General features: G+C 44.2%; 1 protein-coding gene across 5 annotated transcripts in view; it reads right to left on the minus strand.

Moving 5' to 3' along the window:
* Nucleotides 1-22133, minus strand: part of MAP7D2 (MAP7 domain containing 2) — a 112559-nt gene that overhangs the window by 42764 nt on the left and 47662 nt on the right. For 2 of the 5 annotated variants that reach the window (XM_010334880.2, XM_010334881.2), the window contains exons 2-5: nt 9718-9795; nt 8401-8564; nt 1512-1623; nt 568-666 (exon numbers count right to left, since the gene is read on the minus strand). In XM_010334880.2, the coding sequence (XP_010333182.1) occupies nt 568-666; nt 1512-1623; nt 8401-8564; nt 9718-9795 (453 nt within the window). The remainder of the gene's footprint in view (nt 1-567; nt 667-1511; nt 1624-8400; nt 8565-9717; nt 9796-22133) is intronic. The other 3 variants (XM_074392275.1, XM_074392276.1, XM_003924106.3) reach the window with 2 other exon arrangements.

Raw genomic sequence — 22133 nt, forward strand, 5'->3', positions numbered from 1 at the left:
ACGCCTGATCTAGACCATAGGAGTTTCCCAGGCCTGTATACAAAACAGAGAGCCTATTAGACAAAGAGAGAAAATCAAGCACAAAGCCAAATTATCTAACTATTTGGATTCCCAGTATTAGCACTGATAAACTCCCTACCACTCCCTCTCAAATACCTCTCCAGGAATCTACCACTTTAACACCAAGACCAAGTTTTCCATTCAGAACTCTGGTGATTATAGGTTTGGTAACCAGAAGTAATCAGAATGCCCTGCTACTTAATGTCTACAACAGATGATGAATGAGATTGTTAAAAATCTGAATGTGCAAAAATCAAATACCGTCAAGATTTTCAAGGCAGACATTTGTGAGGTGAGAATGAAATGTCTCCAGGGAACTAAGATGTAAGGCATGCACTGCTCTACAATGACAGAGGAATAAAGAAATATGGGCATGTCATTCACATTGCCAGAAAGAAAAGTTGTAACAGGCCAGACTAAGACATCAACTGTAAAAGTGTTTGACACAGAAATGGTGATGGAAGAGAACAGTTATCACAAAATGGGCACAGTGATGCTCAGATATACCGTTGGTGGACTCGGCAGCTGCGGCAGTGGTCCCTGCATCCGGAGGGAGGGTGCTGGCTGCTAAACCTAGAGGAGGGGGTGGGGTATTTTCTGATTCACCTACACAGCAAAAAATCAGAGCAAAGAGAGGTAAAAGAAAAAAGTCCCAATTTCTTGTTGCTTCTTAGTTTCTAATTAGGAAATTAGAAAAAGTAATTGAATCAGGTTGTCGACTTTTCAAAAAAGAAAAAAAGTTTATTTACTGCCCAAAGGTTAAAAGCACAATACAGCAAAGTCAAGAAGTAGCCTATAAACTCAAATCCATTTGCTCTCAGATAGAGCTCGTACACACCTCCTGCATAATAGAATGTTAAGATTGCTGAAATGTGGTGAGACACTGAAAAAGAAGAAAAAGCCATCCAGAGACTAGTAACAATCCATACATAAAATTACACATTTGAAAATTTAAAGATGAGTATGAACTGGTAACAAAATAATTAAGTCACCTTGAAATAAATTAGAAAAAGCAACAAAAATTTTAAATGAGGCAGGAAAAAGTCCAGCCCTTTTTGGAGGGTAGCTGCCACTCTGCTTTTCCTGATGGCATCTGGAGCAGTGACTGAAGCCTCCTGCCGTTTCCCTCCCCTGAAGTCAGACCACCCCTGGGCTTGCCAGCTGGGCCCGGCTCACTGGGCTGTGTTCAAAGTCTTTCCTTTTGCTCTCCCTCAAAGCCCAGTTTTTGTGTCAACTGCTGTTTGCTTTCAAGAATGCATAGATCTGCTTCATAACAAATGCATGCATAGGAATCTCAGCAGTTTTAAACATCACATCTGAAAGTGGTGTCTCGGAAAACCTGTGCAAAGCATCCCCCAGATCCTGGAGGCACCCAGTGGTGCCCATGATCCCCTGCCCGCTCCATGATTTCCCACCTGGGACCTGAAATACAGGGGCAGCCCTATACTCACCATCACGTCCTCCGGGTGCCATGGGTAGTGATGCTCCCCACGAATACTTCTTCTTCAGCTCTAGCTGCTGTGAGCGCTCCAGGGACCTGCGCATCATCGCCTCCAGCCGTTCCTACACAGTTCATGTAAGGCAAGTGTTAACAAGATTAACTACCCAGCCCCACCACACTGCCTGCTGCCTCAGAGCATGGTGTGAGTCACCAAATGCAGCTTTCTGTGCTCAGCATCCAAAACCCAGGCATATGTGCTGTCTCTGCCACACCAGTGTGTTCTGAGTAGGTGGACAGTAAACAATGTGGCTAGGCTAGCACTGGCTCTCAACCCTAACACTGCTCGTCCCCTCCCCTCCCTGGGGAGAAGCTGCCCCAAGAATAATGCCCAATAAGCATTAACTCCTTGAGGCCTATCTCAAGCCATTTTGCCCTATCCAGAAGGAGAGCTGGAATTCTCCAAAACCAATAGCATCCTTTCTAGTTAAAAGCATAAAACACTGATTGTGCTTTGGGAAAATTTTAATGCAAATATAATTTGAGTTTGGGGGTGATACATGACACTGAGAGCTATTTTGTAAAGCTGTATTTTCATCTTAGAACTTCTTAACAGGGAACCAATTGTTTTATATAGTGTGACACTTTTCTTCTATATAGTAATCTGGGGATAATATTGCGTATTTCAAATTTTTAAAGAGGCAAGAGTATAGAACCTTCTGGCCACAAAATAAAGCATCCATGCATTCCCAGAGTTATGTACGCAGAGGGGGCAGGGAGGCAGAACCCAATAATTTTTAATCAGAGAAAAACAACCATTAAACTTCAGTTTCTCTCCTAACAGTATTTGTCAAAAACATTCTCCTGTATTACCCAAATTGTTACTTTCATAAAGTTGTCCTTGGTGCTGCAGTGAAGGTGCTCTGATTCTGCACTCCCCACCACCTCCATGACACTGCAAATACCAACTCCTCTCTCTATCTCCCCTGGAGAAGGCCTGAGCTAGCAGTTATAATGAAACCCTTTAGCCCTCATAAACCCCAACTCTGAGGTGTTCTAGGAACTGGGCTAATCGTAGCCTGACTCCAAAACAAAAAGATACAATTGTCTTATGGCTTAAAAAACACACACAAGCAAAATTAATTTAGGACAGCATCAACTGAGTAATTCATGACTTAAAGACCAGGAAAAGGCTCCTTTTTGTCACCTTACAAGACACATATAAAGGTCATTTAATAGGTATTTAGATTTATCTCTTCTGTCTACACCAGAGGGATGAGATGCGGATCTGGCGTCTCCACATCTCAGCCTCTTCTGCATAATTTTTCTCTGAATAGCACTTTGCTAAGAGACTGCCTCTCCAGGGACCTGTGAGCAGAAAGGGGGATTTTTACCTCCTGTAAGTCTTATATTTGCATTAGCTATTAGCTGTGTTCTTGTTTTTGGCCTGAGACTATACAATCATGAGTGTGCATGCCCTGGCAGAATCCAGTCCTCAGGACCCTGGCCCATTAAATGATGGCCAACTCTGGCAGTCTGCCTGATAAAAGATGGGGTTTGGAGGGAAGAGAACTTCTCTGCCATGTGATGCCTGAGGTACAGCCACTTGAGACTGGGGTTGAATGGTATTTCATTATATGGTTTTAACATAAGGTATTTAACCAATGACGTAACTGAAGTGCTGAAGCCTTTCATCCCAGAGTGAATTTAGTATTGGGTGGGTTACAGTAGACTTCCTGCATGCCAGAAGGACCTCACAAGGTGGTCCCTTCTCTACTAGGGGACCAATGAGAACAAAAAACAGTGAGCTTCACTGAGCCGGCCTGACCACTGATCAGCTATCTGGGGGGCACCCATGTAAGGGAATGAATGCTCACTGAAAGCCAAACCTATCCCTGGACTTTTCAGTGGCATCTAGAAAACTACCTCTGTCATCCATCCCCAGTCCACTGAGCTGCTCCAAGTCCCACAACTGGAGATTAATTCCTTCAGACCTTGAGGCGGCTGATGAAAACACAGCCGTCCCTGAGAGAAAGACACACTCACTTCGTATCACCCACTTTTGGAGAGATGATGAGAAACAGATGATAACCAAGCTCTAAGAGAAGAGGATTTATGGAACCCCAAAAAGTCAGAATGGTGTAATTCACACATGTGGAAAACAAAACTTGTCCAGTGCACAAGTCTCATTAAGGTTAGCCCTGTACAGGTCAGTATTGCCTCGTGTTTTTGTGTATCTTTCTGCTCCTTCAAATGACGAAATCGAAAGAATTCAAATCCCACCTCTGCCTGGCACTTTTTATCCCTGTGACCTTGAGGTAATCATTTCAGGTCCAGGCTTCAGTTTCCTTGCCTACAAAATGGGGATAAGCCTACCTACATCCCCAGATCACCCTAAGTCTGGGAATAATGACAAGTATGCAATAAGTCCTTAACCAAAGCTAAGTGAATCTGAATTTAAAGAGGAAGATTCTTATCAGGACCATTTAGAGCAACAGTTCTCAAATCTGAGAGCTCAGCAGGAGAATCCCCTGGAGGGCTTGTTAAAGCCCTGGGGTTTATCCCCAGAGTTTCTGAGTCAATAGGTCTGGGGTGGAGCCTGCTGAGAATCTGCATTTCTAACAAGTTCTCAGGTGCTGCTGGTCATGGGACCCCCCCCCTCAAGTGAGAGCCACTGCTTAGAGGAGAGGCTGAGCTTGAGAAAGTGAACATGAGAAAGTTCCATCACATTAGAAAAACAGTATTAATAAGTATCAGAACTGCATACTGCAATTCCTGCCAAGCTCTGGTTTTCCTGAGTATCATCCGATGATCAACAGAGGATGGGGAAAGAGCAAGGCAAATCCTTGTCACTAGAATCTCTTCTATTAGGTAGGGCCTAGTGGAAGGAAGGAAGAAAGGAAAGAGGAGGCCTCACACTTGACATGTTGAGCTCTGGCTCTAGATCTGTCTGGATGAATTTGGAGAATCACAACCAAGGTCACTGTGCTGAACTGGCTGAGCAGTATTAAAGATTGCCAGCAGGGCACATTCCAGACACTGTTACTCAGACGGCAGTCTCTGGAAGGAATGGGTGGTAGGGGGTGGCTGTGCCTCTTCAACTGCCATTATATGTGTTTTTTCTTTTTTTTTGAGATAAGAGTCTCGCTTTGTCATCCAGGCTGGAGTGCAGTGGTGTGATCTCAGCTTACTGCAATCTCTACCTCCTGGGTTCAAGCAATTATCTCACCTCAGCCTCCCAAGTTGCTGGGATTACAGGTGTATGCCACCACACCTGGCTAATTTTTGTATTTTTAGTAGAGACAGGGTTTCACCATGTTGGCCAGGTTGGTGTCAAACTCCTGACCTCAGGTGATCCACCTGCCTCGGCCTCCCAAAGTGCTGGGATTACAGGCGTGAGCCACCACGCCCAGCCCATTACATGTGTTCTGGGGATGATACTGCAGGGACACACCCCCAATGGTCCTCAGCAGGGATGTGTGCGGGGGAGGGGGAGGGAGGTCTTTTCTCTCTACAGACTGATGTCCACATCTGGCCAGGAGGCCACATGGCAGCATGGCACCTTGCCAGACAATGCCTTCTCTGAGCAGCCAGTTCTCAGCTGGGTGGTTTTTATTTAGGTGAGTTCAGAAGTTTTTTGTTTTATATCCAGTCCTGTGGGTTTTGTTAGATATCAAGCAGTAAGAGTAGAAGGTTTGATGTATCCAAATAACTTAAAGAGATGAAGCTATTCTTTGAAAGAGGTGTGTCATGTCTGTAATCCCAGCACTCTGGGAGGCTGAGTCAGGTAGACTGCTTGAGTTCAGGAATTTGAGACCAGCCTGGGCAACATAGTGAAGTCCTGTTTCTACTAAAAGTACAAAGAAATAGCTGGGTGTTATGGCATGCGCCTGTGGTCTCAACTACTCTGAAGGCTGAGGTAGGAAGATCGCTTGAGCCCGGGTGGGAGAGGTTATAGTAAGCTGAGATTGCACCAGTGCACTCCAGACAGAGCAAGACCCTGTCGCAAATTTAAAAAAAAAGTGGCGGGGGGGCTTTCCCTTGTCTGTTTAACATAAGGAGGAACATGGAGTTGGCTTTTCCAAATCCCATTTTCCAGGGTCACTGGTCAGGAAGCTATACTCTCCTGAGTAGAGAATGGGTAGGCATACTGTGTTGTCAGCCCTAACTCAGGTGACAGGAACTTGTTCTGGTAGCTCAGTTCCTGGGAGCTGTGTGACACGTGAAGATTGTAAGAACCCACCTTAAGCAGTAGGTGGCCTCCCACAAGAGAATGAGTTTAGGGTCAGGGTGTCAAGTAGATAGCAGAATCACCCCCACCCCCTCCCTGGGACAGGCCTGACTAGCTTCTACCCCTGCCAACTCTTGACACCTCTGAGAGTCTGGCCATTGGTGGCACCCACTTGTGCCCTGGCACAGACATGAGGGGTTATCAAGAGTGACATCACGGCAACCATAGGGCTACAGAGCCAGGGCAGGGCTGAGGTGGGGTCAACAGGCCTCTTGTGAGCTCCTAAGTATCAGACCCAGAGAGGTAGAATCTGGTAGGCAACACAAACACTTTCCAACAGGCTAGAGAAGTAAAACGGTCTGCATAGGATGAATGATCTTCCTACAGAGGCTTTTCTCTGACTGACAGAGACAGAATATGAGAAAAAAGACTTCAATCTGACACTGAGAAGAGAATGGAGAACGTCCACAGCCAGGCACCGAGCAGACTGCAATCCTCCCAAAGCTCCCCTCGAACCATGGGGGCCAGTGCAGAGGGTTTCCTTTGAAGAGGGTCTTCTGTAATGCAGGTCTATCCCTTCTCCCTAAATGTAACCCCCGGGAATGCCAAACGCAGGCCTCTGTACCAGCAGAGCACTGACACCGAGGTAGCTAACAAGCCAGCCTGTGTGCGGCAAGTCCCTAAGCTACACCTGGGTCCCCTGGGGCCCTGAGGGCAGGAGCAGGTGGCAGAGGGAGGCTTCTGTTTTTTTGAGTTGCTACACAACCACAGGAGGCCCAGCCCTCAGCCCTGCCCTCCTGTGCCAGGGAGAAGAGGGAACCAAGCTCAGCTTGGGCTGACAAGGGTCAGTCGGGCAGCCTCCTGCCTCCCCCCCCCCCCACCCACATCAGGGGTGCAAGGAAGCACACAAATAGAAAATTACCCAGAAGGGAAACCACAAAAAATTCAGCTGTATCAGGACCAACATATGGCATAACACTCACTCACCTACAAGAAGGGGGAGTTGGACTAGTTAATTTAACATGCCTCCAGCACGAACATTCTGTAGAGAAAAATTATAAGCAGAAACTGCCTCAAAAGCAGCCCCTAGTGACACTGCGTATGTCAGAGCATGGCAAGTGTCTTATGTGACTTCACAGTGCCCCTTCCTGGAAGCAGCAATGACAAGCTTTCAAAATGGGGAGATCATGGTGGAAGAGGACAAGCTCTAAGTCATTAAGGAATGGAGGATGGGAAGAAAATGGGCGAGCCCAGTGACTTGACAAATACACAAGTTAGCAAAGGAGAAATCTGTCCGAAGTTATCAAAACAGCCTATTATACTGTGGCTTTTTCCCATCTACTGACTGTTTCATAAGCTTTTGTGGGCAGCATCCTCTTGACCTTGCTTTAGCCAAGCTTGGCTGAAGTAACTGAACAGAATGTAACATTCCCGAATGATGACTCTGTGCTAGGTGCTTTGCTGGTTACTTTTACAGAAGTCGCCTCTTTTAATTCCCGTAACTACCTCTATTTTGGGCTAAAGAGACAGAGTTAGAGGGGTACGTGACTTGCCCCTGGATACTAGCTGCTCAGTGGTAGAGCTGGCATTTGAACTGGGAGCAGATGAAGGCACAGCAATCAGACTGCAGCCAGCGACAGTAGACCATGGCTAAAACACTGGCTTAGACCTCATTTCCTAAGAGGAGAAAATAAATCATAAAAGGGTGCTTCTTGGGCAAAGATGGGTCTAACTGTGTGTGTGTGTGTGTGTTCTTTTTTTTTAAAAAAAAAAAAAAAGGAAGGGGTAAATATATATAGTGATAAACAACTGTTCAGAGATTTTAAAAAATACTGAATTCATATAAACATCTTTATATCCTATAGTGTTGCAGATTAACAAACCTCTATATTGTTCACACTAAAAGATGAATCATTATACCTTATGCATAAAAAATGATCAACTGACATAGTTTTTATTATATCCTTAAAATATAATTGTTAAGAAAATCTATAATCTGAATATGCTTTCTAAATATATTTTCAAAATTTAGTAATAAAGGACTCTGTAGGGGTAATCACATGCCATTTCTTTTTAAAAAGGTAACTGGAAAGAGGGCAGTTAAAGGAAAGAAGAACATTGAAGTTTAAATCCACTAGCGTCTTGGTATTTGAAGGTAGACTAATTTGCCAGTAGCAACTGACAGCATCACACTGTTCTCAACCTCACAGCTCTTGTTGTGGCCTTGTGTCTGCCCTGGAGGCATTAACCCTCAGATTCACATCACCCAGTCCCTATTCACAATTGCCTCTGAGTCTTTTTTTCCCCCATATCTACTAGACCACCCAGGGACCTTTGAGTCTTAGAGTCAGAAAAGGTTGTGAGTAGAAGAGGCATTGGAGATTGCCAAATCCAACCCTCTCACTTCACAGAGAAGTGAGAGGCCAACTAGTCTGTCCAAGATCACACATCAAATTAATACCTGAGTAGAATGGACAAGTCTCTGTGGTTCTATGTTGGTGCTGCTTCCATTGTTTCATGTCATGCTGCTGAAAGAACGCATGGGAGCCACACCAAGGAAAAGGTGCATGGCAGGTCTCTCTCATACCTCAGAGCTGGGTAGGATGCCCAGGCACTCTGAGCGCCATGCTGAGGGGGCTGGAAGGTGGTAGGTGATGCTCCTGGGCCTTACCTCCTCCTCCCGGAGCTTCTGTTTCCTCTTCTCTTCCACAGCAGCCCTCTTCTGATCCTCCCGCTGCCGCTGCTCTTCCAGTTTTCGCCATCGCTCCTCGATTTGCTTTTCATACTGGAGCTTGGCTCTTTTCTGTTTCTCCAGGATTTGTTGTTCTCGAGCAGCTGGGGAAGGAAAGTAGAAGAGAGGTGTCATTACCAGAGCACCCCATGCAGTATGGATTAAGACCAAAAACACAGAAGCTAGAGCAGAGACCTAAGAAGAGCCTGGTGGGATCCTAGGATGCAATGACTGAGACAAAGGGTTCTGGTACCTCCGCCAGCTGGATAACCCTGAGCATGTTAACTAGATCATCTCTGCCTTGGTTTCCTCCTTTACAATGCGGGGACAGTCATGTCTGCCACATCACAGTGTTGTGAAGATCAAACAAGATAATGCCCATGAAGTACACAGTAAGTGCCTCCATACATGGGAGCGATGACTATGACTGCCATCATAAGTCAAACTTGTACACACTGGCTAAACCGTATGCTAGGTTAAGCAATGATGCTTATAAGGGTATATTCATTCGAAAGCAGGTTAACTGTGTGTGCACCATGCATCAGATACTGAGCTAGGTCAGAGAGTAAAACACATGAATAATATTTGCCTTACCCTCAAGACATTTCCTAAGAGGCCCTTAATTCCACCTAGCCAAGGCAGAAAAGAGTTCCCTAGGGGAGGCAATGCTTGTACCGACCAGCAGGAGGCAGTCAAGGAGAGAAGAACCTGAAAGCTCCTCATTTGTCTCAATGCAATAGGGAAACACTATCTCCCTCCCTCAGCATCCTGTGCAGAACACTCTGTACTAATCTGTTTACAGCCTGCAACAGGCAAAACAGCCCTTCTCAACCAGGGCTCCCTGTCTTAAAATATAAAATGGCTCAGGTGCTGATTTTCTCAGTTTTCCTGAGGATGGCCCTTTTAGATTCCGAAGTGAGAACCTGAGGGAGTGTACACAGTGGACACTGGAAGGTGTCAGGACTTCCTTAGGTCAGGGGCAGCGACTGTTTCTCTTTCTTCAATGTCATATCTGCAGCCTCTAGCACAGTGCCTAGAACACAGCAGAGGTTCAATATTTGCCGAGTCAAGTGTTCTGAGAATTACCTATTTATGAACATGCCATTTACAGTGTAGGTTGACCCCTGATTCTTCATGTTCATCCAGCAATTGTCTTAGTTCTCTTCCCATTCATTCACATATTTGTAAGAATCTTCAGAAAAGACATCACCATATCTCCACTCCCTTGGACCAAAACAGCCGAAGTGTGTAACTTACCCAGACATTTTTCTCTTTCTTCCCGTCTTTCTTTAGCCAATCTCTGCCTCTCATCAGATTTCAAAAATCCCTCCATGCCTACAAAGGAGAAAACTAGATGATGTTTCAGTTCTTCACTCTTTCCCTATCTGCTGAGTGCCTGGGGCAACCGAGCATGCACCCGAGTCTAAGTGCATGCACATATCATCCATCCCCATCGCTTCAACCAAAGGAGGTCCAATCTGTCACTCTCCATGACACACACAGCCGAGGGACAGCAGCTACCACTTTCACATTCACTTGCCAAGCTGTCCTGTAGCTGTGCCAACATCAGCCCCAGAGGACAAAGCCCCTTCTCTAATCCTTTGCCCCAGGCAGAAAAGGGGTCAGAAAGTACAGTAAGTGACAGGGGGGCCTGGCAGTGTGCAGAGAAGCCCACTAGGCTTAGTCTAGTCAGGCTCCCAGGCCTGAAGCAGGACCACCTGAGGGAGAGGAGAAGCATAAAAATGGACAAAATTTTGAATATTGCTCATTACACAGACACTGAACATTTTACTTTTTTTTTTTTTTTTTTTTTTTTTTTTTTTTTTTTTTTGAGGTGGGGGTCTCGTTCTGTTGCCCAGGCTGGAATGCAGTGGCGTGACCTCAGCTCACCGCAACCTCTGCTCCCAGGTTCAAGTGATTCTCCTGCCTCAGCCTCCCATATAGCTGGGACTACAGGTATGGGCCGCCACATCTGGCTAATTTTTGTATTGTTTTTAGTAGAGATGAGGTTTTGCCATGTTGGCCAGGCTGGTCTCAAACTCCTGAACTCAGGTGATCTGCCCACCTTGGCCTCCCAAAGTGCTGGGATTACAGGCGTGAGCCACCACGCCTGGCCTACTTTCTGAAAGGAGCCAACATATGAAAGATAACATTCAAGTTCAATTTTGGTTCTGCCAAGTTTGTGTCAATGTCAATCTTAGTATCTTAGAATCATCCAAATATTTATAATAAATAAGATGGAACAAATGACAACTTCCCCAAAACTGTCTGGGAAATATCCCCAGAGCTTTTCATCTCCAACCAACTCCTGCAGGACCCTAAAGGGCTTTCTAAATCAAAGGTTAAATAGATCTTCATGGTCATGTTAGGATTAGAAATAATTTACTGCACTCTGTTCCTGAGTATTATCTACATAATATTTAAGCACATCATTCTGGAGAAATCAGCTTTAATGTTAACATAACCAGGTTCACGTCCCCAGTATCTGTGCCTTCCTCTCTGAGAGCATCACAAGCTGGCATCACAGTGTGCCTTGCTGCCACAGCAACCTATGCTTCTTCCAAGGAAGTTCCTGCTGCTGTCCAGGAGAGAGGCCTGAAGGCCTGGCCCACAGTGTAGGAAGTGGGAATGAGGAAGGGGGATGGCGTGACAAACACTGGATAGTCAGGATTCCTCCCATACATTTGGTTTTTCAGCCTAGATTATACATCTAGGATATTAAAATGAGATAAGTACTAGAAAAACCCAAATGCCATTCTCCATTTTGGTTTTAGTCATCTCTTAATCATTATGACACTATCAACAATATAAACGTCATCAAGCATTTAAAGGCCAACTCCTCAGCTCATTCCAGCTACTTCCCAATCTGACTTCAAACTCTTTTCCCAAGTTGACCTCAGCACTGCCCTTTCTCCCATGCACCTCCTGGCTCATGCCCCCCTTATTCTACCCTGCTCCACCTGTTTAAACCCTGTCCACCTTCAAGACCCCCTTGGTCCCCCAGCCCTGTGATGCTCTGTGCTCCCATATGGTTTGAGGACTCTGATTCTGCTTTCCCGTAGAGCTCTCTCTCTCTCTCTGTAACTCAGTCTCCCCTGGTGTGTTCCAGAGCCATGTGTGGCTGATGGAACTCTAGGTTTGTACAGCTCCAGCCACTGTTCCTTACACAGTGGCCCCAAGGTGTGCACACACGGCTCAGAGGCAGGTGTGAGGTTAGTGAAAGGGGAACAGGCATAGAAAATCAGGTTTCTCTTTTCTCTAAACAAAATCAGGTTCTAGCCTCTACCTCAAGAGTCTGATTAATAAGAATTAGTTCTGTGTGTGAAAATCTACAAAGAAAAGCCTAGGATGCCTGGACACATGTTCCCATCGGCACCTACACAATGTCACCCACCCAGGCAGGGCCTAAACCTAGCTCTGTACTGCCCATGCTGCCCTTTAGGTGTTCATGGGCCTGTTCCGTATCTAAGTTAAGCCTGAAAATGGCTGAAAGTGCTCTTCAAACAGAGGGAAAAAAGAAAAACAGAAGAAAAAGGGCCAAACACACTTGAAACTGCCCACATTACCTTGAGGCTTTACAGAGGCTGCTAGTTCCACAGACATGCATGATTTTAGGCTGCCCTCTCATGGACACATATGAGAGTCACACCTTCGAATCATCTTCCAGAAATTCTTTATTACATGTTCACAGTCATCATCACTAGCATCATCATCATCAAAAGCAGTAATAATTGAGCAGTTGCCAAGGACAAAGTACACTGTTCAGATTTTCTCAGCCCAACCCCTCTATGATGACAGAGGCGCTGTAACAATCCATCTTACAGGTATAGAATCAGAAGCACTTGAAGCTAGATTCCAGTGCAAGAACTTGACTTCAGGACCCACTTTAAAAAACATTAAAAATATGTATTTTCTCTAATCTCTCACATCCGGCTGAAAGGGCCCACATTTTTAGTTATCGCTTTTCTGTGCTGCTTCCCCAGCACAGGAAGAATGTAACACCTTGATCTTAGTGCTGTGACCCAGTGATGCATACAGAGAACAAATCCTAACCTGGCCCCAAGAATGAGCCTCCAAATCTAAAGAGAAGTTGAGTGTGACTCATTAGAGAAGTATAAAGTAAGCAGTACCATGAGCCAAGCGCTGGCCCAGCTGGGCACAGATGTGGTCACTGTACAGGCAGGGTAATTAGCAGCTTCCTCCTCACACTAGTGGTTTGCAAATGTTTGCTCAGCAATGTTTTAATGCTGATGCTGGGTGGGGAAGGTGTTACAGAGGACCCTGGGGGCAGCTGTAGGCCTCTCCTTGCTCCTGTCAAAATGCAGAGGTGTCTCTTTCTTTTTTAAATTCAGCTTTGCCCCACTGAAAGGGGTGGAGTGACTCAAACAGCCCAACATGGGTGATGTGGAATCTCTGTGTTGTCTATTTGGCAGCCATAAGCTATGCATGGCTATTTAAATTTCATATCAAAATTTAGTACAGTTACAGTTCATTCAGTTCTTTAGTCTCACTGGACACACTTCAGCCACTTAGTAGCCACATGTGGCTGGTGGTTACCACCCTGCAGTGAGAAGCCTGGCAGCTCCCTCCTGTCATTCTCTCTCTGCACATCTAGCTGCTCTGGGAAACATGTGGATAAGGAGTGCAATAGCATAATCATGGCTCACTGCAGCCTCCAACTCCTGGGCTCAACTGATCCTCCCACCTCAGCCTCCCATGTAGCTAGGACCACAGGTATGTGCCACAATGCCTGGCTAATTTTTAAATTTTTAGTAGAGACAAGGTTTCTCTATGTTGCCCAGGCTGATGTTGGAACTCCCAAGCTAAAGCAATCCTCCTGCCTCAGCCTCCTACAGTGCTGAGATTACAGGCATGAGCCACAGTCTATGGCCATCTCTTGCTTTTTTTAAAACCAGGGACCCAATTTTACCTTTAAACTCCATGAGAACTGACAGAGAACAGATTCATGCCTGCATGCTTGCCAGTGGTTGAGAGGGTAGGGATGGGAGGGAAGTGGATGTCTGTAAAAGGCATCATGAAATATATTCTATCTTGATTGTATCAGTGGTAACATCTTGGTTGTGATACTGTTCTACAGTTTTGTAAGATATTACCATTGGGAGAAACCCGGTAAAGGGTACATGGGCTCGCTCTATAATTTTTTTTTTTTTTTTTTTTTTTTTGAGATGGGGTTTTACTCGGTCACCCAGGCTGGAGTTCAGTGGCATATCAGCTCACTGAAGCCTCAAACTCCTGGGTCCAAGTGATCCTCTAACCTCAACCTCCCAAGTAGCTGGGACTACAGGCGTGTGCCACCATGCTTGGCTATTTTTTTTTCTTTTTCTTTTTGAGATGGAGTCTCACTCTGTCACTCAGGCTGGAGTACACTGGAGCAATCTTGGCTCACTGCAACCTCTGCTTCCCGGGTTCAAGCGATTCTCCTGCCTCAGTCTCCTGAGTAGCTGGGACTATGGGTGTGCACCACCACGCCTGGCTAACTTTGTATTTTTAGTAGAGACGAGATTTCACCATGTTGATCAGGCCGGTCTCAAACTCCTGACCTCGTGATCCGCCCACCTCAGCCTCCCAAAGTGCTGGGATTACATGCATGAGCTACCGTGCCTGGCCTTGGCTATTTTTTTCTTATTTATTTATAGAGATGCAGTTTCACTACGTTACCTACCCTCGTCTATTTTTTTCTTATTGATTGATTAATTAATTGAGATGCTGTCTCACTATGTTGCCCAGGCTGATCTTGAGCTCCTGGCCTCAAGCGATCCTCCTGCCTCAGTCTCCCAAAACGTTGGGATTATAGGCATGAACCTCTGCACCCAGCCTGTAATATTTCTTATAACTGCATGTGGATTGACAATGACTTCAAAACACAAAAGTTCAATTATTTTTTTAAAAACCTGGCCCAAATATGAAGGAAGCCCTGGCAAGAACCTAAAGGACATACTCTCAGAGGTACCCTACCCAAGAGAAAGACAAGGATCACCCATGTCAGAGCCACCCCTTCCCCACTGTTGACATAACAATGCTTCCCAAGGCAACAGCATTCAGGTAAACTTGCAACTCTGAAACAGAGGCCTTTTCCTGGGCAATTAATTCCTACAGAAAAATTGGAATAAAACAGGGATACTGAGCAGCCAAACAACTACTTTACATTAACAGAAAAGCATAAAATCTCATACTTGACTGAGATCCTATTATCCTTGAGTTGCAGGAACACATTTTTAAAAACTAATTTTAAAATAAATTTTATTAGCTTGAAGTACTCTCCTACTAGAATATTAATGACTTGATATTAGTCAATTATTCATGGTACTGGTAAGAACCATTATAAAAATACAAAGTTTCAAAGGGAAGCCAGTTGTGTTCAACTTTGAAAAATTAATCGCATTAAGTGAATTTTAAAATAACCTTTCCAATTACACTCACATTTGTGCAACTGCAATGTCCAGAAAAAAGGTAAGGAGGAGCAAAGAGCTCATCCAATAGGAAATACAATGAAGGGTCCTCATCTCCTCTAGGGAGCCATCCCTGATCCCTTCATGGGGTTGCCAGGCATCCTCTGCTCTGTGGACTCACAGGCACTGTTTTCCTAAGTGGTCACTCTTGGTTGCACTGTGATGATCTGTTTAAGCACGTGGCGACCACTGCTTCTCCACTTTGGCTATACAATGGAATCACGTGGAGAGCTTTAAAAAATACAGATGCCGCAGGCACAGTGGCTCAAGCCTGTAATCCCAGCACTTTGGAAGGCCAAGGCAGGTAGATCACGAGGTCAAGAGATCAAGACCATCCTGGTCAACAAGGTGAAATCCTATCTCTACTAAAAATACAAAAAATTAGCTGGGCATGGTGGTGCGTGCCTGTAATCCCAGCTACTCAGGAGGCTGAGACAGGAGAATTGCCTGAACCCAGGAGGCGGAGGTTGCGGTGAGCCGAGATCGCGCCATTGCACTCCACGCTGGGTAACAAGAGCGAAACTCCGTCTCAAAAAAAAAAAAAAAAAAAATACAGATGCCTACGTCTCCCTTCAGATTCTGATCTAGTCAGTCTTAGGTGTGGTGTAGGCATTGTTGCTTTAAAAGCTCCGCATGTGATTCTAATGTGCATCCAGGCCTAACAACTGTCCTAGCCCACTGCTCCCCACACTTGAGAATACATTGGAACCACCTGGAAGGCTTGTGAAAATGAACTGCTGGACATCACCTCCAGAGGTTCTGATGGAGTAAGTCTGGGGTGAGCAAAAGAATCTGCTTTTCTAACAAGCTTCCAGGTGAGGCTGACACTACTTACTGGTCTAACGCCCACACCTTGAGAACCAGTGTTCTAGACTATGGTGATTCTACAGGGCAGGGCCCTCCCTGTGGCTACTCTCTGTATGACAGAGCTCAGCAGAGTGGGCCCCAAAACACTGCAGAAGAAATGACTGTTCACCTGCCACATTCCCCCACAGTGTTTTCCTTCGCTAAGGTTGTTATTGCCCCACATGCTATCGCTAGGTGTGTGTGTGGGTGTGTGGGTGTGTGTGTGTGGGCAGAGGGCAGGAGCAGGGATAGGGGGACTAGGTCTTGCTATGTTGCCCCTGGTTATCTTTAACTCCTGGCCTCAAGCCAATCCTCCTGCCCCAGCTTCTCCAGTTGCTGGGATTACAGGTGTGCACCACCCTGCCAGGCTTTGAGTCTTTTGTTTGACCCTTGTCCTCTAAGCTCTTGTTTTATCTCTGAATTTCTGGGAGGGACTGAAGATTGGGAGGGACTCAAAAAGTTGCTGAATGAAAGGGCAATGAATATTATGTCCCATTGATGGAAACCTCCCCATTTGTAGACTATTTTAACTTCATACCAGAAGTGTCTATAAAAACAACCAACATTTTAAAGCATCTTTGTACCCATTATCCTGCTAGAGTTGTGGAAAGAAAGAAAGGCTCTCCCTGAGCTGCTCCCCATAGACCCCCCCACCCCCAGAGATTAACCTTTCTTTTGAATTCCATCAGTGCTCTGATTCTCACAGACCTTTTCCCTCTTTACTTCACATGGGGGTCCTTCCCTCTCTCATTCACCATCCTCAGGCTCAGGAAACTCTACCCTCCCGGTGCCCTCTCTCACCAATCAATTTCCTCTGGAAACATCCTCAGAGACACACTCAAAAATAATGCTTTACCAGTTCTCTAGGTATTTCCCAATCGAGTCAAGTTGGCACTAAAAACTAACCATCACAATGGATAAATATAATATGGTATTATACATCCATACAATGAAATATTGTTCAACAATAAAAAAAGGAATGAACGGGATAGGAGACATTGTGAAGGACTACTAATGGGTTCAAGATTTCTTGGCTGGGCGCGGTGGCTCAAGCCTGTAAACCCAGCACTTTGGGAGGCCGAAGCGGGTGGATCACGAGGTCAAGAGATCGAGACCATCCTGGTCAACATGGTGAAACCCCGTCTCTACTAAAAATACAAAAAATTAGCTGGGCATGGTGGCACGTGCCTGTAATCCCAGCTACTCAGGAGGCTGAGGCAGGAGAATTGCCTGAACCCAGGAGGCGGAGGTTGCAGTGAGCTGAGATCGCGCCATTGCACTCCAGCCTGGGTAACAAGAGCGAAACTCCATCTCAAAAAAAAAAAAAAAAAAAAAAAAAAGATTTCTTTTGGGAGTGATGAAAATGTGATGGTATTTTAGGCAGTGGTGACAGTTTCACAACATTGTGAATGTACTAAATGCCACCAGATTATACTTCAAAATGATTAAGGTTATTGTTAGTAAATTATATTGCAGTAAAAAAATTTGTAGTGCTCCCCGTCCCCCCGGCAAAAAGAGCAGAATCTAAAAAACCGTATCAAGGAGTGTTCCACAACAAGGCTTAAAAACCCAGAGCATAATCTTATCTGTGGCCTTCTCCGAAATCTCCTAGGTTACCTGTTTTTTCTTTTCCTCCCCAAAATCCAGATGATATATGTGGTTCCAAAATATATATTTCTATAAAGTGTATTTGTCACACAATCCCAACAGCTTTGTTATTAATTATAGTTTGTAAAACTGAGGAGCAAAAATAAATGTTGGCAAGTTGGAAAAAAATGACTGTTTATTTTTTAAAGGACATGAAAAAAACTGCCAATAAATGATAAATGTGTTTCGAGGTTCTAAATGAAAAATATGAGGCAGGAGTATATGATACTTTCTAACAAAAACAATATACCCTCATGCAATGATGAAAAAGGTTCTAGATTTAATTTTCAGTTTCCACTTGCAAGACTGAAAAGTTCAACTGGATTTCAGACTTTATTATTTCTAGCATATTTTTGCATACATCATTACCTTTGCCTGGAATTTCCAACTCCTGCCTTTCACTGATCTGAATCTGACCCCACCTCCCCTCTCCCAGGAGAGCAGCAGAGTCTAGAAGAAATCATACTGGATTAAAAGTCAGAGAGATAATTAGACTCCTACCACTTAATAGGACATTGGGTGAGTTACTTGATGTTTTGAAGTCTCCAATTCTTTAATCTAGAAAATGACTCCCCTAAACATAATGGCCAGTAACATTTAATGAGCATTTATTATATGGGAAGTTCTTCCCACACATTTTTTTTTTTAGAGAGTTGGTATTATTATTATTATTTGACCTTGATGTCAAAGTGCTATGCACTTTCTATTGTTTGGGCTTCGCCTACTTCTACATTTGGCGGGGAAAATGGTCGTTCTCTTTGCTGTGAGACTGTGATTTAAGAAAACCATTTGAGTTTTTCAGTAATACTGTTATATGTCTGCATTTTCCTGGAAAATATAATTTAGAATTCAGTTAGCTGTTTTCAAAGGAATCCTATGGGAATTTAGTGGGCGTATTTTATAAAAATCTAATAATAGCATAGATTTATGTATAGTCTTGAAATAGTTCCCTATTTCTCCACTTCTTTCTTTTCAAGGACTTTTTGGCATCTGTATATAAATTTTTTTTCTTGAGACGAAGTTTTGCTCTTGTTGCCCAGGCTGGAGTACAGTGGCTTGATCTCAGCTCATGCAACCTCCACCTCCTGGGTTCAAGCAATTCTCCTGCCTCAGCCTCCCGAGTAGCTGGGATTACAGGTGCACACCACCAGGCCTGGCTAATTTTTCTATTTTTGGTAGAGATGGGGTTTCACCATGTTGGTCAGGCTGGTCTCAAACTCCTGACCTCGGGTGATCTGCCCATCTCGGCCTCCCAAAGTGCTGGGATTACAGGCATTAGCCACTCTGCGTGACCTGCATGCATTTTTTTTAAATGTATTTTTATACCTGGATGTCTATACCTTTATCCTAGTAGTCAGTGGTTATTGAACTTAAATCCTAGTTCTAGGCCTGCCTCATTCAAAAGTATAAATCATGACATCTTTGAAATGGGCACATTGGAAGTAATGAATTAGGTGATAATAGTGACTTTTTACCACCATTTAAGAGAAAATTTAAGCCAGTTCAGGAAATTATAGCAGGTAAGAAATGGATTAGATCACTCATTGTCAGAGTGTGGTCCCTAGACTAGCAGCATCAGCATCACCTGGGAATTTATTAGAAATACAAATTCTCAGGCCCCATCCCAGACCTACTAAATCAGAAATTCGGGGAGTAGAGCACAGCATTCAGTTTTTAATAAGCCCTCTAATGGATTCTGATGCACACTAAAGCTTGAGAATCACTGGATTAGAAGAAGCCCCTTATTAAGCTGTTGCAAGAAATAGCATCTTCCTGAGAGACAAATTTAAGTTGAAACCACCTGATTCTGCTCTTGTCAGAGAAAGAATATGGAATAAATGGCCACTGATAGGTCTTTGTAACCATATGATTCCTCTAAGGTTAGTTTTTGTGTAGGCATTTATTTCCAGAATAAATATCCCAAATAAATACCAGAACTTCGGGTAATAGCCAAAGAAATAGAATTCAGTAGTCGAAAGGTATTAAAAGCAGTTTATACATTTAGTGGAAACTAGAAAAGTGTGAAAAGATGAATTCCTAATGTGCAGTTTTTTGCCTAGTCCTCTGGCCCCCAATATTATTTCTGTGCACACACACTGACACTTCCACACACTGTATCTTCCAAGAGTCACACAAAACCATTCCCTCACTCAATTCCTAGCCAGAACTCTCCCCAGAAGCAGCCAAACATGGCTCATGACTTCCTAGTCCCTCATCTTTTTCACTTCCTTCTCTTTTTTATGGCTGCCATCCCCCACCCCCATGCAGCATTTTTCCCCCCTTTCCAGTGTCGATTAATGAACAGTGATTCACTTCTCACAGTTCTGGAACTCTATCCACATACATTCTCCATCTGTATAATGAAAGCCCAAGAACTGATCCATATTGGATGGGTAGAATGGAGAAAGCCAAGAACAGAAAGACAGAGTTATCTTCCTTGTGGAGGGAGAGGTGGAGCAATCTCATCTCTGGTTGAACAGGGCCTCAGAGCTCTTTCACCTGAAATTTCATGATTTGGGATTTTGAAAGTGCCAATTATACATTAAATTGACTTTTTAAGGTTTTCTTTTTTGCACATTGTATGCTGGTATGATTAAGCCTTCATTTTAACACTGTTTTGTTTTTTTGTTTGTTTTTTGTTTTTGTTTTTTGTTTTGAGATGGAGTCTCACTCTGTCACCCAGACTGAAGTGCAGTAGTGAGATCTTGGCTCACTGCAGCCTCCACTTCCCAGGTTCAAATGATTCTCCTGCCTCAGCCTCCCGAGTAGCAGGGACTACAGGCACATGCCACCATGCCTGGCTAATTTTTTGTATTTTTTGGAGAGATGCGGTTTCACCATGTTGGCCAGACTGGTCTGGAACTCTTGACATCAGGTGATCCTCCTACCTCATCTCCCCAAAGTACTGGGATTACAGGAATGAGCCACCTCACTCGGCCTCATTTTAACACTGTTAAGGGTTGATTTGTTGATGTTCTCAGTGAATTTAATGGTTATGAGTTTCATTTTGAAGAAAAATTAGGTTGCTAGGCAATTTTGCTGTTGGTTTTCATCAAAAGTCCATTTCATTAAAGCAGTCATCCTGAAGTATGGAGGAAATTGAAATTTACCCCTACACTGAAAGAAATGTAAATGGAAGGTTTAGTGACCTTATAGGACTGCAGGACCTGATTTAAGCCTCCTCTTTTATAAAATGGAGATGAGTAAAACCTATCTTAGAACGAGGATGCAAGGATTAAATGAGATATCATAGGTACTGCTCAACTGTATCCAGCCTACAATAGGAGCTTAACAAATCCAGCTATTCTGTGTTGGCTATTCTAATGCACATGTTCCTATTTATTGTTCTCCACCTTCCACTATGGAGGTCCTCTGCACACACACCTGGAAACCTCAATCAGGCTACCTTTCCTAATGGGTTTGATAAGATCAAGTGCATTGTAACACTGCCAGTATAAAACTAGGGCGAGCGCCTGTAATCCCAGCACTTTGGGAGGCCGAGGCGGGTGGATCACAAGGTCGAGAGATCGAGACCATCCTGGTCAACATGGTGAAACCCCGTCTCTACTAAAAATACAAAAAAATTAGCTGGGCATGGTGGCACGTGCCTGTAATCCCAGCTACTCAGGAGGCTGAGGCAGGAGAATTGCCTGAGCCCAGGAGGCAGAGGTTGCGGTGAGCCGAGATCGCGCCATTGCACTCCAGCCTGGGTAACAAGAGCGAAACTCCGTCTCAAAAAAAAAAAAAAAAAAAAAAAAAAAACTAGGGCGAGCATTCTTTTCCCATAAAAATTATACTAGAAACATGTATATGCTCTCTTGATTTCTCATCTTCTGCAAATAGTATATCAGTTACCAATCACTGTTTGTTTGCTTGTTTTTGTCCACACATGTAGACATACGCCCTTTATGGAAGAAGTGAGAGATCTTGTCTTCAGCAAGTAATTTCCTAAAGAAAGCACACAGAGATGACATCTCACAAACACTAATTATGAAGGTGGTATATGATGATGCTGTTCTTCTATATTTATACACATATACTCAGCTGCCCCAGGAACTCCTGTGCCAGTAACTCAATCTGGTAAATATGCTCCCCAGAACCAGAAGACAACATGCCAAGCTATAAAATTCAACTGTGCCTGGTTTTGAGGACTGTACACATATTTGTGGGCTAGACTGTCTTTTTCTAAGAACACTAGCTCTTAAGCACCTATTTCTGGCCAGGCATTATCCTCCACAAATATTATTTAATGCTCACAATAGTCCTAGGAGGTGGGAGGCACTTCCATTTTATAGATGAGGTAATTGCAACCCAGAGAGCTTAAGAAATCTGTCCAAAGTCACACAGTTACTAAGTAGCAAAGCATGAATTTGAGTCCAGTCTGCTTGACCCTCAATAATGAGAGGCCCTAAAGGAAAGAGAGCTAACCTAGGGATCTAGATGTCTAGTAAATGGTAGCTATTCCTACTGGGAAGCAAGAAAGATGATGCTAAGAAAGAGCCTGGGTCTCCCCAGGCTCTGTCAAATCCCTACTCAGCACAAAATAAGTGTGACTTCTGGGGAAGCTTCTCCACCTCCCTTTTCTCATGTGTTAAACAGTGCCTGTGTCACAGAGTAATGTGGAGCTTAAAGAACAATATATGCAAAGCTCCTAGCACATATTAAATGCCTAATGAATATTAGCTAACAGTATTATCAATATTATTACTG

This window comes from Saimiri boliviensis, chromosome X (assembly GCF_048565385.1).
Source record: "Saimiri boliviensis isolate mSaiBol1 chromosome X, mSaiBol1.pri, whole genome shotgun sequence".
Classification (NCBI taxonomy): domain Eukaryota; kingdom Metazoa; phylum Chordata; class Mammalia; order Primates; family Cebidae; genus Saimiri; species Saimiri boliviensis.